Source organism: Schistocerca americana, chromosome 11 (genome assembly GCF_021461395.2).
Source record: "Schistocerca americana isolate TAMUIC-IGC-003095 chromosome 11, iqSchAmer2.1, whole genome shotgun sequence".
NCBI lineage: Eukaryota > Metazoa > Arthropoda > Insecta > Orthoptera > Acrididae > Schistocerca > Schistocerca americana.
The window spans coordinates 191,983,195-192,000,028 of record NC_060129.1 but is presented as its reverse complement, the minus strand read 5'-3'; the positions used below and the strand labels follow the sequence as shown (position 1 = coordinate 192,000,028).

Sequence of the window (16,834 nt, the reverse complement as noted above, 5' to 3'; positions counted from 1 at the left end):
GATTGTGAGAGTGCTCTGCTTTTAAGGATATCAGATTGTGCACTGTTACTATCCCTCTCTCCCAACCTCCTGTTCTTGCTATCCTGGACAAGCAACCTGTCTGCTTTGCTGGTCAACAGGTCAGCGCAAACTGGGCAGTTGCATTTTTCCATCTACTTGTACTCTCAATTCACCCCTCTCATTTACATGGCTAAGTATTCTGGACTAACACCTGAAAAATTGATGAAATGTAAGATGCAAGTGTAGATGTTGTGGGCTTTCAAAATAAATGGTGTGGTGATGGTGGCCTTCAACTATGTACCCTCAAACTCAAGAGTTGAAATATTAAAAATTTTGGCTGTTTTCGTTGTCTAGGGGCTGTGATACATAGTTGCTGCATTACAGGCCAAATACTGCTGAGTCTACAGTATGCAATATGAATATACACATGAATTGAATGGTCGAAAATTCCTATCACTCAGCAACTGTGAATGTAATGTAGAAATTTAAAAATGAAAGATTGCAGTTAAATAAAATCTGCCGGTACTATCTTAATGACTTTAAATGGTGAGTACAATAGTAGAAGTACTTTTGAGAATGCAGTCTATTTCTGCAGAACACTTATTGGTGTCGATGGTCCAGCAATTAAATAAAATGTAAATTTAATAACAGGGAAACAATAGATTCCTACTGCAAGTAATTAGTTATGAGCGACAACATAGCTCATGAGATATTTACTTCTAAATGCATACTACGTCTTCACTGTAGAAACCTCGGATATCTCACAAGTCCGCACTCTGAAGTATTTCTCTCTCAACCATGCGCAAACCGCTCCACACTCAAAGTCTCTCTCGCAACCATGCATCCCTTGTGCCGGATTGTCCAGCCCTCCCCGCGTCCTCTGCCATACTGTCCAGAACGCTCCTCTCCTCTCTCGTACTATTCTCCCACTTCCATCCAGTCTCCCCATTCACGAGCACTGTGATTGGGTAGAGCGCTCCCACCCTGTCTTCAAGCCAACACACACTGTCATAATGAAACATATTCGAAATACTGGACTTACATTTAACTAACTTGGAATTAAATAAATATTCCTATGGCTGGACCATAAACAAGCTCTAACACACATTATTAAATACATCAACAAATCAAATAAACATATATCAATGGAATAGAAACAGAAGGTAGGCCAGTAGCCTAATGTCTCTGTGGTTTTTAAAACACAGTAAATATTTAACAATTTCTTCATAAATAGTATATCGTGATATAAACAAAGACATAGATGAATAAATATGCTTGTAAGCATGCTGCTACCAGTTTTTCGTGTAACTGTGGAGTACTTATGGCCTGATGCGATCGGTAGTAATCGGCCACTTTGACATCCAATAACTCACGTACTATTCAAGTTACATGACTTAATTCATAACGATTTAGGTTTACACTAATGGCTTTCTAAAGAGACATCGATCGCCAAAATCGGATGAACCATTTAGATTTTGAAAATTTGTTGCTGGGTGTTACTTGTATAATTTACCGTCAGATACTAAACTTTAAACTAATAATGATAGTGAAAGTCTGATTACATCATCGGAATCATCATGCAATTAATGGTAATGTACATGTTTCTTTTTTAGATATCGTGCTTCATCTGGCTACTATTAATTTCTATACAATCTGTGAAATGTCTGCCATTAAGGTTTCACAAAGTCCAAAATCTTTGGCACTTCTGGCATGTCCCCTTTAGTGACACAGTGTTGCCATGGAATTTCCAGCAATGCGATGGCCCTACCTACGCTCATGGTCAGCTAACATTTGGCACCACGTTGTTGCTGCCGTGCCGTGGCCCCCGAGGGGCCCCCGCGTGTCCATGCCAACTCTGAACTTGGAATATTTCCAGGGCGCCACAACTCGCCCATTATGTCACATTGTAATACTTTAGCAGTCTGTTACAAAGTGATTTTTTAACCCTTTGCGCTACGGTCGCAGGTTCGAATCCTGCCTCGGGCATGGATGTGTGTGATGTCCTTAGGTTAGTTAGGTTTAAGTAGTTCTAAGTTCTAGGGGACTTATGACCACAGCAGTTGAGTCCCATAGTGCTCAGAGCCATTTGAACCATTTTTTTTAACCCTTTGACTGCTGAAAGTGCGTCACCTGCTTGGTATGCTGAAGCGCAGTGGCCTGCGGCGTAATCCGTCTGCCTGCGCTGCCTGCCTGCCTCTCAGAGCCGCCGCCAGGACCGGATCAACCTGTGCTGCACAACCCGCTCTGTGCTGAATATTTCTCGGCTGAATACGACTCGTGCAGAGCCAGCATAGTTGTTGGCGAATTTGAGCTGTAATATCTCTGGCAATAGTTTTTTAAAGAAATAAAATTTGGCCGTCTTGTACAACTTTATGTGTTTTACAAGCCACATTGGGCCAGAAAATTGTAGATAAATTTGCCAAAAAAATAGGTGCCTGAAAAAATTTCGGAGTATGGCTTCTTGCATCTCCTGAACTAATGATATGATGAACGTGAAACTTGGCATGTAGTAACCTAATAACACAAAGTTCTTAAATATAAAGTTTCATTTCCATAGCACTTTTCAGCACTTTTCACTTCCCCCCATGAACCATGGACCTTGCCGTTGATGGGGAGGCTTGCGTGCCTCAGCGATACAGATGGCCGTACCGTAGGTGCAACCACAACGGAGGGGTATCTGTTGAGAGGCCAGACAAACATGTGGTTCCTGAAGAGGGGCAGCAGCCTTTTCAGTAGTTGCAGGGGCAACAGTCTGGATGATTGACTGATCTGGCCTTGTAACATTAACCAAAACGGCCTTGCTGTGCTGGTACTGCGAACGGCTGAAAGCAAGGGGAAACTACAGCCGTAATTTTTCCCGAGGACATGCAGCTTTACTGTATGATTAAATGATGATGGCGTCCTCATGGGTAAAATATTCTGGAGGTAAAATAGTCCCCCATTCGGATCTCCGGGCGGGCACTACTCAAGAGGACGTTGTTATCAGGAGAAAGAAAACTGGCATTCTACGGATCGGAGCATGGAATGTCAGATCCCTTAATTGGGCAGGTAGGTTAGAAAATTTAAAAAGGGAAATGGATAGGTTAAAGTTAGGTATATTGGGAATTAGTGAAGTTCGGTGGCAGAAGGAACAAGACTTTTGGTTAGGTGATTACAGGGTTATAAATACAAAATCAAATAGGGGTAATGCAGGAGTAGGTTTAATAACGAATAAAAAATAGGAGTTCGGGTTAGCTACTACAAACAGCATAGTGAACGCATTATTGTGGCCAAGATAGACACAAAGCCCATGCCTACTACAGTAGTACAAGTTTATATGCCAACTAGCTCTGCAGATGATGAAGAAATTGATGAAATGTATGATGAGATAAAAGAAATTATTCAGGTAGTGAAGGGAGACGAAAATTTAATAGTTATGGGTGACTGGAATTCGTCAGTAGGAAAAGGGAGAGAAGGAAACATAGGTGAATATGGATTGAGGGGAATAAATGAAAGAGGAAGCCGCCTTGTAGAATTTTGCACAGAGCATAACTTAATCATAGCTAACACTTGGTTCAAGAATCATAAAAGAAGGTTGTATACCTGGAAGAATCCTGGAGATACTAAAAGGTATCAGATAGATTATATAATGGTAAGACAGAGATTCAGGAAGCAGGTTTTAAATTGTAAGACATTTCCAGGGGCAGATGTGGATTCTGACCACAATCTATTGGTTATGAACTGCAGATTGAACCTGAAGAAACTGCAAAAAGGCGGGAATTTAAGGAGATGAGACCTGGATAAACTGAAAGAACCAGGGGTTGTAGAGAGTTTCAGGGAGAGCATAAGGGAACAATTGACAGGAATGGGGGAAAGAAATACAGTAGAAGAAGAATGGGTAGCTCTGAGGAATGAAGTAGTTAAGGCAGCAGAGGATCAAGTAGGTAAAAAGACGAGGGCTAATAGAAATCCTTGGGTAACAGAAGAAATATTGAATTTAATTGATGAAAGGAGAAAATATAAAAATGCAGTAAATGAAGCAGGCAAAAGGGAATACAAACGTCTCAAAAATGAGATCGACAGGAAGTGCAAAATGGCTAAGCAGGGATGGCTAGAGGACAAATGTAAGGATGTAGAGGCTTATCTCACTAGGGGTAAGATAGATACTGCCTACAGGAAAATTAAAGAGACCTTTGGAGAAAAGAGAACCACTTGTATGAATATCAAGAGCTCAGATGGCAACCCAGTTCTAAGCAAAGAAGGGAAGGCAGAAAGGTGGAAGGAGTATATAGAGGGTTTATACAAGGGCGATGTACTTGAGGACAATATTATGGAAATGGAAGAGGATGTTGATGAAGATGAAATGGGAGATAAGATACTGCGCGAAGAGTTTGACAGAGCACTGAAAGACCTGAGTCGAAACAAGGCCCCGGGAGTAGACAACATTCCATTAGAACTACTGATGGCCTTGGGAGAGCCAGTCATGACAAAACTCTACCATCTGGTGAGCAAGATGTATGAGACGGGCGAAATACCCACAGACTTCAAGAAGAATATAATAATTCCAATCCCAAAGAAAGCAGGTGTTGACAGATGTGATAATTACCGAACTATCAGTTTAATAAGTGACAGCTGCAAAATACTAACGTGAATTCTTTACAGACGAATGGAAAAACTGGTAGAAGCTGACCTCGGGGAAGATCAGTTTGGATTCCGTAGAAATGTTGGAACACGTGAGGCAATACTAACCTTACGACTTATCTTAGAAGCTAGATTAAGAAAAGGCAAACCTACGTTTCTGGCATTTGTAGACTTAGAGAAAGCTTTTGACAATGTTAACTGGAATACTCTCTTTCAAATTCTGAAGGTGGCAGGGGTAAAATACAAGGAGCGATAGGCTATTTACAATTTGTACAGAAACCAGATGGCAGTTATAAGAGTCGAGGGGCATGAAAGGGAAGCAGTGGTTGGGAAAGGAGTGAGACAGGGTTGTAGCCTCTCCCCGATGTTATTCAATCTGTATATTGAGCAAGCAGTAAAGGAGACAAAAGAAAAATTTGGTGTAGGTATTAAAATTCATGGAGAAGAAGTAAAAACTTTGAGGTTCGCCGATGACATTGTAATTCTGTCAGAGACAGCAAAGGACTTGGAAGAGCAGTTGAACGGAATGGACAGTGTCTTGAAAGGAGGATATAAGATGAACATCAACAAAAGCAAAACGAGGATAATGGAATGTAGTCAAATTAAATTGGGTGATGCTGAGGGGATTAGATTAGGAAATGAGACACTTAAAGTAGTAAAGGAGTTTTGCTCTTTAGGGAGTAAAATAACTGATGATGGTCGAAGTAGAGAGGATATAAAATGTAGACTGGCAATGGCAAGGAAATCGTTTCTGGAGAAGAGAAATTTGTTAACATCGAGTATAGATTTAAGTGTCAGGAAGTCGTTTCTGAAAGAACAATGAGTTTAATTTTCAGTATTGGCTAACAACAGTGACAAAGTAGCAAGAAAAATCACACTGAGAAAAGAGAGTTAAGTTTGGCATGTTATTTCTCGTTGAGCAAAGGCGTTGAAATCAGTTGTGGAAAACGTGTGTTGTACAAGTAGATGGAGTGTGATCTACATTTGTACTACCTAGGATAAAAGAATATAAGTTTCCATGTTACGTGTTAATAATGTGTCATACACAGATTAATGTATTTTGGTATACTGGCGCAATGTACTCGGCGTAATTACATTTGCTACAGTACAGATATTGTGCCATCTCAATCACCAAATCCGTTTATTTGCCAGCAGACTGCTACATATGCAAGAGTCAGGCTTTGTTTGAACAATTTTACACCTGTTGCATCTATTTCTCATCCTTCTTTTCGATCCAGCCTTTGGACTGGTATTGGCGAAGTTAAAAATAGATTTATATTTCTTTTTTCCATTCCTGCCTCCTTTTTTTTTTTTTTTTTTTTTTTTTTTTTTTTTTTTTTTTTTTTTTTTTTTTTTTTTTTTTAGTAATTCATTCAGAAGCGTCGGTAAATTTCCTTAGATTTAGTTCCCAATGATTAGTAATGCTGCTTTGTATGATAAGTCTCACAGCAGGGTGCAACACATAATGGAACGTTGCAAGTTTTGCATCAGTATCTAGTTTCCCGGCACACTTTCTGTTTCGTGCAAACAACACATCTGCACACTTTTCTGCGAATGTTCACTCACGATAACAGCCAGAAAATGTCTCCCTGTGAATCACAGAGAATTCTCGTCATTGTAGTGCCTTCCTGTACCAGCTTTTCTCCATTCTGTAGCATATTTTTCTACAGTCTCCCTTACGACAGAAAGGTGAAACTCTGCGCGTGCCATTTTTCACCCTGTTACTGACCAGTGGAGAGCATAAGCATTTAGAATGCACAAAATCCAGAATGTGAAAAAAATATTTCTTATACCATTTCACAGTCTTACGCAGTGATCCCACTGAGCTCAGTAATGTGTCACAACGGTCAACTGCACTCATACTCGAATTGTAATCTACAATACATTGTGGTTTCTTTATTTTTCGCCAGTATTTCTTCCAGTCTTGTCTGTTTCGACTATTTGTGTTGTGTTACTTGTGGCCAACATGTACACCTCTTTCTTATTGGACCATGTCAGTGGACCTAAACTCAGTTTCTCCTCATTTTAATTTCTTCTGCAATTTTGGCATGTTGCACCTGTTCTTTTGAACAGTGTCACATGCGGCTGTTCCATGGTTGTGAAGCCAGAGGAACAGGTCCGGGCCGGAGTTCCAGTTACCAACATATAGAGTATGTCCCTATTCCAAATATTGTCCCATAAGAGTTGCAACTACATCGCCACTTTTTCCCAAAGTGTGGAACCCGATTTCTGTTTTTGTGTCCGTATGAACAATAAAATCTAAAATATACCTACTCTGACAGTCACACAGTACAAATGTATTTATTCCGAATCTACTTCGCTTGGTTGGAATAAATAGCTGAAAAGATAATCATCCTTTGAACAGCAAGAGATTTTCATCTATACAAAGCTTGTGATGTGGGTGAAATGAATTGCGAAACGTCTTACGAACTTTGTCAACAGTCGTCCTAATTTTAAACAGTGTGTCGCCTCCAGTACTCGCAGAGTTATCACTGAAGTGTAACATTCTCAGAAGTAGACAAAAACAGTCTTGGGACATAATTTTGCTGAAAACTGGTGTGTTCAGAAGTGATCTCTGGACCAATAATCACTTAATTTTAACTTCTTAACTTGCGCCATTAGAAGGCAAACAGCAACAAAACAATACATTTCCTCAAATCCAGTGTCTTTCCGCTGCGACAGTCAAGAATTCACAGATTCTGTAATATTTTCTCTGGTGTTAACATAAAAACGATTTGTTTTATCTGCAATAAATTGCAACAGTTCTTGAGACATAAATATCACAAAAAATGAAAGAATGCTTGGGTCAATATCTAATTGACATTTGTGTCCTGAACTCAAGTCATCGAAGTAATAGTTTAAAGGCTGGAAATCGGTTTCTTTCCAGTCGAATGTGTCACTTAAGCGCTCTCTTTTTCTGAACCGTTTCACTGTCACTTTCTGGTTCCTGGGGTTCAGAGGTACTGCTGACTATAATTCGTGCTCTCTACATCTACATCTACGTTTATACTCTGCAAGCCACCCAACGGTGTGTGGCGGAGGACACTTTACGTGCCACTGTCATTACCTCTCTTTCCTGTTCCAGTTGCGTATGGTTCGCAGGAAGAACGACTGTCTGAAAGCCTCCGTCATCCAGAAAAGCACCCTCTCGAAACCTGGCGAGCAAGCTACACCGTGATTCAGAGTGCCTCTCTTGCAGAGTTTGCCACTTGAGTTTGCTAAACATCTCTATAACGTTATCACAGTTACCAAATAACCCTGTGATGAAACGCGCCGCTCTTCTTTGGATCTTCTCTATCTCCTCCGTCAAGCCGATCTGGTACGGATCCCACACTGTTGAGCAATACTCAAGTATAGGTCGAACGAGTGTTTTGTGAGCCACCTCCTTTGTTGATGGACTAAATTTTCTAAGGACTCTCCCAATGAAACTCAACCTGGTACCCGCCTTACCAACAATTAATTTTATATGATCATTCCACTTCAAATCATTCCGCACGCATACTCCCAGCTATTTTACAGAAGTAACTGCTACCAGTGTTTGTTCTGCTATCATATAATCATACAATAAAGGATCCTTCTTTCTATGTAGTCGCAATACATTACATTTGTCTATGTTAAGGGACAGTTGCCACTCCCTGCACCAAGTGCCTATCCGCTGCAGATCTTCCTGCATTTCGCTACAATTTTCTAATGCTGCAACTTCCCTTTATACTACAGCATCATCCGCAAAAAGCCGCGTGGAACTTCCGACACTATCTACTAGGTCATTTATATATGTTGTGAAAAGCAATGGTCCCATAACACTCCCCTGTGGCACGCCAGAGGTTACTTTAACATCTGTAGACGTCTCTCCATTGATAACAACATGCTGTGTTCTGTTTGCTAAAAACTCTTCAATCCAGCCACACAGCTGGTCTGATATTCCTTAGGCTCTTACTTTATCAGGCGACAGTGTGGAACTGTATTGAACGCCTTCCGGAAGTCGAGGAAAATAGCATCTACCTGGGAGCCTGTATCTAATATTTTCTGGGTCTCATGAACAAATAAAGCGAGTTGGGTCTCACACGATCGCTGTTTCCGGAATCCATGTTGATTCCTACAGAGTAGATTCTGGGTTTCCAAAAACAACATGATACTCGAGCAAAAAACATGTTCTAAAATTCTACAACAGATCGACATCAGAGATATAGGTCTATAGTTTTGCGCATCTGCTCGATGACCCTTCTTGATGTCTGGGACTACCTGTGCTCTTTTCCAATCATTTAGAACCTTCCGTTCCCCTCTGCTGTAAAGGGCCGAAGACTACAGCTTCGAGATTCTGTTGAAGACTTGTCTCTATTAGCAACGTCAAATAATTCATACTCGCTGTCGCTCTTAGTGAGCATATCCAGGATTTCTTTATCTGTTCAACCATGGCGACGTGACATTTCTCACGCAGAAAACAAGAAAACTGACGAAAATACAGGAATCTAAGTCGAATTCTGCAAAGAGCGAACACAACAACAAAAATATGTACTCTCGAACTACACAGTCAGACCACTGAACAGCTACTAGAAGAGCAGGGCAGGAAGACAGCTCTGCGTGTATACACGTCCGTAGCGTTCAGGTAGCTGTGACTCAGCGCGTCTAAACTCGTCCCTAGCGGTGGCAAGGCCGGTGGCGCGGGACGTGTAAACATGTCCTTAGTGCTGTAGGGAAGACCCAAGGCTGGCTGCATGTATACGCATCAGACGTGCCAGGAGAATGGCGAAGCATGACGAGTTAACACATCCACAGCAGTCAAAGGGTTAATACGGCAGCATGTCACTAGTTGATAAAAACTGAACATGGGGTGATGGTAGTTCTAAGACACGCAGAGATTAAACAATAATTTGTGATTTGATGGTTGACAACCTTTTGAGTGGATACTCATTAGCAGAGGGGCTGTTTTTCCACAGGAATAAATTATGATACAGAGTAACCACTAATCTTTAATAGATGGATGTCACATTACCTCCGCAGGACTGCATGGGGCTATAAACAGTACCGTGGGTAAGATTGCTACCAGCTTGAATGTGGTGCATCAGAAACACATTGCTATTAGGACTATATGGAGATCAATGAACTGTGTAGTATTCTGCATACAATGACCGAAATGTCATCCAGTTACTACCCATTGCTTTTGGACCACTCAGTGTGTAATAAGACAGTTAGTAAAAGTTGTTGTCCTCATAAAATAGTGTACTCTTTTTTCTGAGATTTCAGTGCAAAGTAATTTGAGAGCAAAGTAATTGTCTTCCTAATGTTATATTTGTGTTTGAGTTATTGCCATCCGCTGCATGTAAACACCCATGATTAACCTTCATTTAACATCTGCATCTACATGCTATGCTAAGTACAAGAAGCATTCTTAAAGATTCAATTATTATCTTGAAAAATGAAGTAATTAATTGTTGGTTTGTTTCTGAGTACATGTCCACAGTCCTGGTACACTCTGAAATCCCTATACCGCAATAAGCAACTACAGGAGCCAAGGAGAACTGAGCAGCTGTATAATGCAATAATTTATTTTTGGCAGCAGCAAAAATGTCAGAGTAATGTCAGGCTGATGTAGACAAATTCCTTATCTGTCTGGATTGGCTGCTCTAGTAGTGTGCTATGGTACTGTAGTGTAGGGATGTACCTTCAAACAAACAAAAAATTCGCTGTATAAGTTTATTTCTTTGAGGTAATGATTAAATGTTTGAGTGCCACATGTATATCTTAATTCCCTTTTTGTATGTGTAGTTGGAGTCGTCTCCACTTTTTGGGTAGTTGTGCATAACCACAAAATCGTACCAGTACTGCAGCCCATTCTCTCTTACCTTATGCAGCACATATGACCCATCTCCTTGAACAAGTATTGTGTTCTGATGTTATGAAATACCTTGAAGAAAATGGTCTATTTACTTATAACCAACGTGGATTTTGACTGTATCATCTCTGTGAGGCACAACTGGTTCTTTATTCACATGAAGTGAAGTGATGATGACCATCGACAGGGCAGCTTAAGTTGATTCCATATTTCTAGATTTCCAGAAGGCTTTTGATACTCTTCCTCCCAAGTGGCTTCTGATCAAATTGGATGCATATGAAGTATTGTGTCAGTTCTGTGATGAATTCTTTATTCTATCAGAAAGGCCAATTCATGATGATTGATAGGAAGCCAACTAGTGAAACGAAAGTGAAATCTAGTGTTCTTCTAGAAAGTGTTATACATCCTCTGTTGCTCCTATAGTACATACAGTTGTTTGCAGGTGGTGGTGGTGGTGGTGGTGGTGGTGGTGGTGGTGGTGGTGGTGGGTAGTGGGAGTAGTGGGTAATGGGTGGTGGCGGTGGCAGTGGCGGTGATTATGTTTGTCCGTTAATCATCAGAAGATCAAATTGAATTGCAAAATTATTTAGACAAGGTATCTGTATGTTGTGAAAATTGGCAGTTGATCTTAAACAATAAAAAAAAATGATGCTCTTCACATAAGTACTGTAACAATTTAGTTTAATTTCAGTTACATCATAAATCACAAATTTAAAGCTTGTAGGTATACAGGGACAATTACAAGAACCTTAGATAAAAACTGCCACATAGAAAATATTGTGGGCAAGACAAACCAAAGACTGTGCTTTATTGGCAAAGCTTTGAAAAGGTTCAACAGATCTACTAAAGAGATTACATACACTAAGTTTTTCCATCTCCTTTTGGTTAATTATTGTGTGATATGGGATCCTTATCAGATAGGATTGACAGAGAAGGATGGCTGCATAAATGATTTAACTTGCATGCCTACAAATTTCAAATTGTGCAAGCATTGAAGCAAAAAGCTTGCACCTTTGCCACAAATTTGCTGTGTAGATGTTGGGCCAGATCAGGCAAGAACTCAACTATCTAGGGAATGCTGTTTTCACTAATGAAGTGACCTTCCTTACATGTGAGAAGATTAATTGCCGCAGCATTAGCATCAGAGGCCTGGAAACCCCCCAAAGATTTTGGGACATGTCAGAGGCACAGAATAGATGAATGTGTGGTGTGCTCTAGTGGAAGAGAGTGTAGTTCAATCATTTTTCTTAATTGAGCAAACAGTAACAGGAACCATTTATTAGGAAATGCTTGAGAAATTAGCTACTTCTCAGCTTCTTCCCCTACAGCCAGATGTGATGATCTGTTGGGCTAGTGGAGCACTGCACTGAAGTTTGTATGTCCATGTCTTCCAAGACCAAGCATTTCCAGCAAGTGGCCACCACAATCTCTCGACATAACGCCTCTGGTTTTCTTCCTATGCAATTATGAGAAAGGCACTGTGTATGCCTTCATCTGTACATGCCTTTAATTATCTCTACAAAAAAATTGTTAATGCAATAGCCTCCATCACCCCACTCATGCTTTACTGTTTATGGAAGGGGCCCATATGGAAGTGTATTAATTTTTTTTTACAAAGCATTTTGATTTAGTTTATGTGATGTCACAAACTCCAAGTATCTATGTCTCATAATTTTTTTAGAAATTTGCATTGGGAAATATGGGTGGTTTCATGTGAACCCTTGGTTTATATTGGATCTTACATTCTGTTATTACTTCTACATATACACTACACCTATACTCCACAAGGGATAGTAATTTGTGTACCACTGTCACTTTCCCCTTCTATATGTGTGTCTTTTTAATGCCTCAGAAAGCCATAAGTAAATAAATAAATAAATGCTTCTGGTTGCAGGAGTCCATGGAGAGTGAAGTGCAGAATGACATGAAGCCAGTGTTTGCATTGTTGGTTCCTCTTACACCCAGTGAAGAACCAGTAAGTACCAGTATATATGAGAATTCTTACCTGCCCTGCACTTCATATTTTATGTATATATCATACAAAATACACACACACCAAAAATTTGGTGTATCTTTTTAAATGCTGTCGGGCACATCTTCTCTCATGTTAGACCAGATATGGGGTCACTCAGTAACCAAACAGACAAATAACTGTACAACAAAACAAGCTGATTAGATCAATACAGTATTATCTCTACTTTTCTATGTAATGTCCACCAACTTCTACATATTTGTCCCATCTTCCTCTAATGGTTCTTCTTATCCCCTCAGTTAAGAATTCTTTACTGTGATCTCAACGGTAGTTTTGGACTTATTTCTTTACCTCTTCATTGCTTTTGAATTCAATGTCATAGTGGCTTCTCTCATCGCAACAAACAAAAATGTAAAGGAAAAGGTCAGGGATGTAAGGAGGAAAGTTATGAACTCCCAATCCACCCTGCCAGCAGTTTCCAGCCTGTACTGTATGAGGTAGTGCATTGTTAAAATACTGCAGAAATTGCTGCCATATATTCACTGAAATGTCAGAATAATCTGCTGCTGATGCTTTGGAAACACTCAGTACCTACAAGTGATTCTAATTAAACTTTACTACTTGAGTCATTGTAGATAGAAGACTGTTTACCATATGGATTCCCAACTTTGTAAGAATTATGTTGAGACTGTGCACTGCAAGATTTGCATTCTTTTTGGTGTTAGTGTGGTGGCTTGTTGTTAGACACCGGTACTGGTACGGTGATGTAGGGTTGAAACACAGATGCTGTGTGCACTGCAGTTGCTGACAGTTGACATAGGTCTGGAGAAGCTGAGCAGGGCATTCCTCGTAAAGTTGTTTTACCGAAACAACTGTAATACTGTTGCCACTCTTTGCGAGTATTGATGTATAAAGGAATATGAAGATGTCCTCATTCTGTACCAGTGCTGAAGATAGGTATAAAATAAATTTATTTTTGGAGGGAGTCTGCCTTCAGAAAAACACAATTATTTACTTTTTTTCTGTTACCAAGATGTATTTTTCTGAAGTTTCAGTGTCACAAGTGGGGTCTTATTTTCTTTCTGCTAAATAGAAAAAAATGCTGTTTACTACTTGTACACACATAATTTTACTTCTTAAGAAAGTATTTACAAATGTAAAAAACAGACAAATATTCCTTGCAATCACATTCCATAGGTTTCTTGGTTTTGTATGTTTTGCAGTACTCTTGTTTTCCTTTCACAGTTTGTCATCAACAGTGTGTAACTTACTGTAGAAAAGTCATTTACTTTGAAATTTTATAACTAGCAATATTGTGGTTAGGCCTAACATTAAGTCTCTGTGGAAGGCTGTGTATTTGTGTTTGCATTTGCAGTGTGTTTCACTTACTTTTTCTGGTTTTCCTTTTTTCACTGTGAAAAACCACTATGTAACTTTGTGTCACTGTTTACAAACTACAAAATTGAGATAGAAAGTGGAACAGCCAAATGTGTATCTTTCGTGTGTGTGTGTGTGTGTGTGTGTGTGTGTTTGGCACTTTTCTTCAATTATTAGTTTTTGTGGAGACCTGTTGCTGTATTTGATAATATTCAAGCCAGTATTGATGTTTTCTGGGCTGTGATTCTTGAACATACCATGTTCATCAAAATTAGAATGACAGCAGCTACTTTTTAATGCTCTTTTGTGTTCTGTGTATCTGGTATTAAAGTTTCTGCTTGTCTGTCCTGTAAATCGATTTGCAGTCCTGAGGTGTCAGTTGGTAAATATCATGTGTGTTGTGTTTGTGTTAATTGCCATTAGTTTTCTTTGTATTGAGTTATGTCTGTAGGCAATTTTTAGCCTTTCATTTTTGTATGTGTCACCTATTCAGTGGGCTGCTTTGTTGATATGAGACTATGATTTGAATGTTGTTTTGGGCATTAGTTTTTTACGTGTGCTTGTGTGTGTTCTGTGCATTTGTGTTGTTGTGTGTTTATGGTCTGTATGTTGGGGATGAGTTGTTAGTTTTTGTTTGCTATGTGCTCCCTCTTTTTTCGTTTTAATTTTGTGATTCTGTTTGTCTGTAACTGGGCTCACCACTCAGTGGACTCCTAGCCAACATCTTCCTCAATCACACTGAGAAGAAGACACTTGAAACAGTTGTAAGATCCAAACAATGCACAGTAGTGTATTGGTGATGCTATGTAGATGATATCATGTGTCTTCAATATGGGCTGGCCGAAGTGGCCGTGCGGTTAAAGGCGCTGCAGTCTGGAACCGCAAGACCGCTACGGTCGCAGGTTCGAATCCTGCCTCGGGCATGGATGTTTGTGATGTCCTTAGGTTAGTTAGGTTTAACTAGTTCTAAGTTCTAGGGGACTAATGACCTCAGCAGTTGAGTCCCATAGTGCTCAGAGCCATTTGAATCTTCAGTATGAAATACTCAGTCAGATGCAGCAACTCTGCAGTGACGTAAACACAGTTCGCCCAAAAGCAAAATTCACCATAAAAACAGAAAATGACATAAAAGTTACATTTGCTTGACCTCACAGTACACAGTGACAACCAACATAAATTCTCCATATTCAGGAAAGTCATTACCACCAATAGAGCCACACACAGAGACTCAGATCATCCGATGGCAAACAAACTATCTACTTTCCAATACCTGCTTTGCAGACTGAACAAAATTTTTCTCCATGAAGACAACTACAAAAATGAGTCACAGATAATCAAACACATAGCTGTAGAGACTTGATATGACACAAACATTATCGAGAAAGTGAATCACATAATTGAAACAAAAATAAAGAGAGCATCTAGCACACAAAAACAAACAGCTCGTCACCAACGTGCAAACATAGACACACAAAATATGCTCATAAAACGCAAATGCACAGCACACACACACACACACACACACACACACACACACACACACTCTCTCTCTCTCTCTCTCTCTCTCTCTCTCTCTCTCTCTCTCTGCCCATAACAACACACATATACGAGATACGAGCTGCGACGATAAAGTAATGAGAGTGATGTGAAAAAAAAAAGTTTCTTACCATTTTAGCCAAGTTTAGTGTTGTCTCCTTTAAAGTAGTTCCCTTCTGATTGCACACACTTTTTCCAGCACTTCTGCCATTGATTGTAACATTTCTGGAACTCATCTTCTGTAATATCCTCCAAGACCCTCATCACAGCTTTTTGGATATCTTGTGTTGTTTGAAAATTGTATCCCGTGACCACCGTTTTGACTCTTGGAAATAGAAAAAGTCGCACAGAGCAATATCTGGCAAATAAGGTGGCTGTGGTAGTACTGAAATTTGTTTTGAGGTTAAAAATTGCTGCACTGACAGAGCAGTATGGGATCGTGCATTATCGTGATGCAGAATCCAATTATCAGCAATGTTGGCATGGATATGAAGAACTCTCTTACGGAGTCTTTCTAAAATTTCTTTGTGGTAATATTGGTTAACTGTTTGTCCAGGAGGTGCCCACTCTTTACGAACAATTCCCTTGGAATCAAAGAAGCACACAAGCATGCATTTCACTTTTGACATTGAGATGCAGGCTTTTTTTTGGTCTGGGTGGTCCCTTTGAGCACCATTGTGAACTTTGGCGTTTTGTCTCTGGATCATACTGAAAAAATGAACTTTCATCAGCAGTGATAACACGGCTCAACAATTCTGGATTGATTTCCATGTGCTCTAACAGATCGGCTGCCACATTTTTCCGTGTTCTCGCTGTTGTGGTGTGTGATTTTTGGGGAGAATTTTTGCACAAATCTTTCTCATACCAAGATCTTCAGTTATTACTAGACGAACCATTTCTCAATGGATGTTCAGTTCTTCTGCAATCATTTTCATGGATAATCTTCGATCAGATTGTATGAGTTCACGCACCCTGGCCAAGTTGACCTCTGTTCGTGAGGTTTATGGTCGTCCACTGTGGTCTTCATCTTCAACATTTTTTTCTGCCTTCACTAAACATTTTGTGCCAACGAAAAACTTGAGCTCTTGACATAACCTCCTCTCTAAAAGTCTTCAGGAGCTTACCATAAGTTGTCGTTGTGTTTTCACCCAATTTAACGAAAAAAGAAATGGCATACTGTTGTGCAATATTATGCAGTTCCTTTTCCATGACAAGAGACACAAACATGTGTTAACTTATTACAGCACAACTCATGACTGATTAGTTCCATTGACGTGCCGCTTGGACTAGAAGCAGCTTATAGACCAAAGCCAAAGATATTGTGCATACACAAGCCTGCAGGATTGCCACATCTTGCAAAGAAAGTCAGTGTCATTACTTTATTGTCACACCTCATAGAACATTCTCACTTACAACAACAAAGCATCCCAAAGAATAGGCAAACTACTCAAAAATCAACAGCTAAAAATTGTCAGGACAGATAACTAGATACAAAG

General features: G+C 39.8%; 1 protein-coding gene across 9 annotated transcripts in view; it reads left to right on the top strand.

Annotated features, from left to right (window-relative positions):
- Positions 1-16,834, top strand: part of LOC124553730 (zinc finger protein 555-like) — a 137,782-nt gene that overhangs the window by 66,694 nt on the left and 54,254 nt on the right. For all 9 annotated transcript variants that reach the window (XM_047127653.1, XM_047127654.1, XM_047127651.1 and 6 more), the window contains one exon: positions 12,348-12,428. In XM_047127653.1, the coding sequence (XP_046983609.1) occupies positions 12,348-12,428 (81 nt within the window). The remainder of the gene's footprint in view (positions 1-12,347; positions 12,429-16,834) is intronic.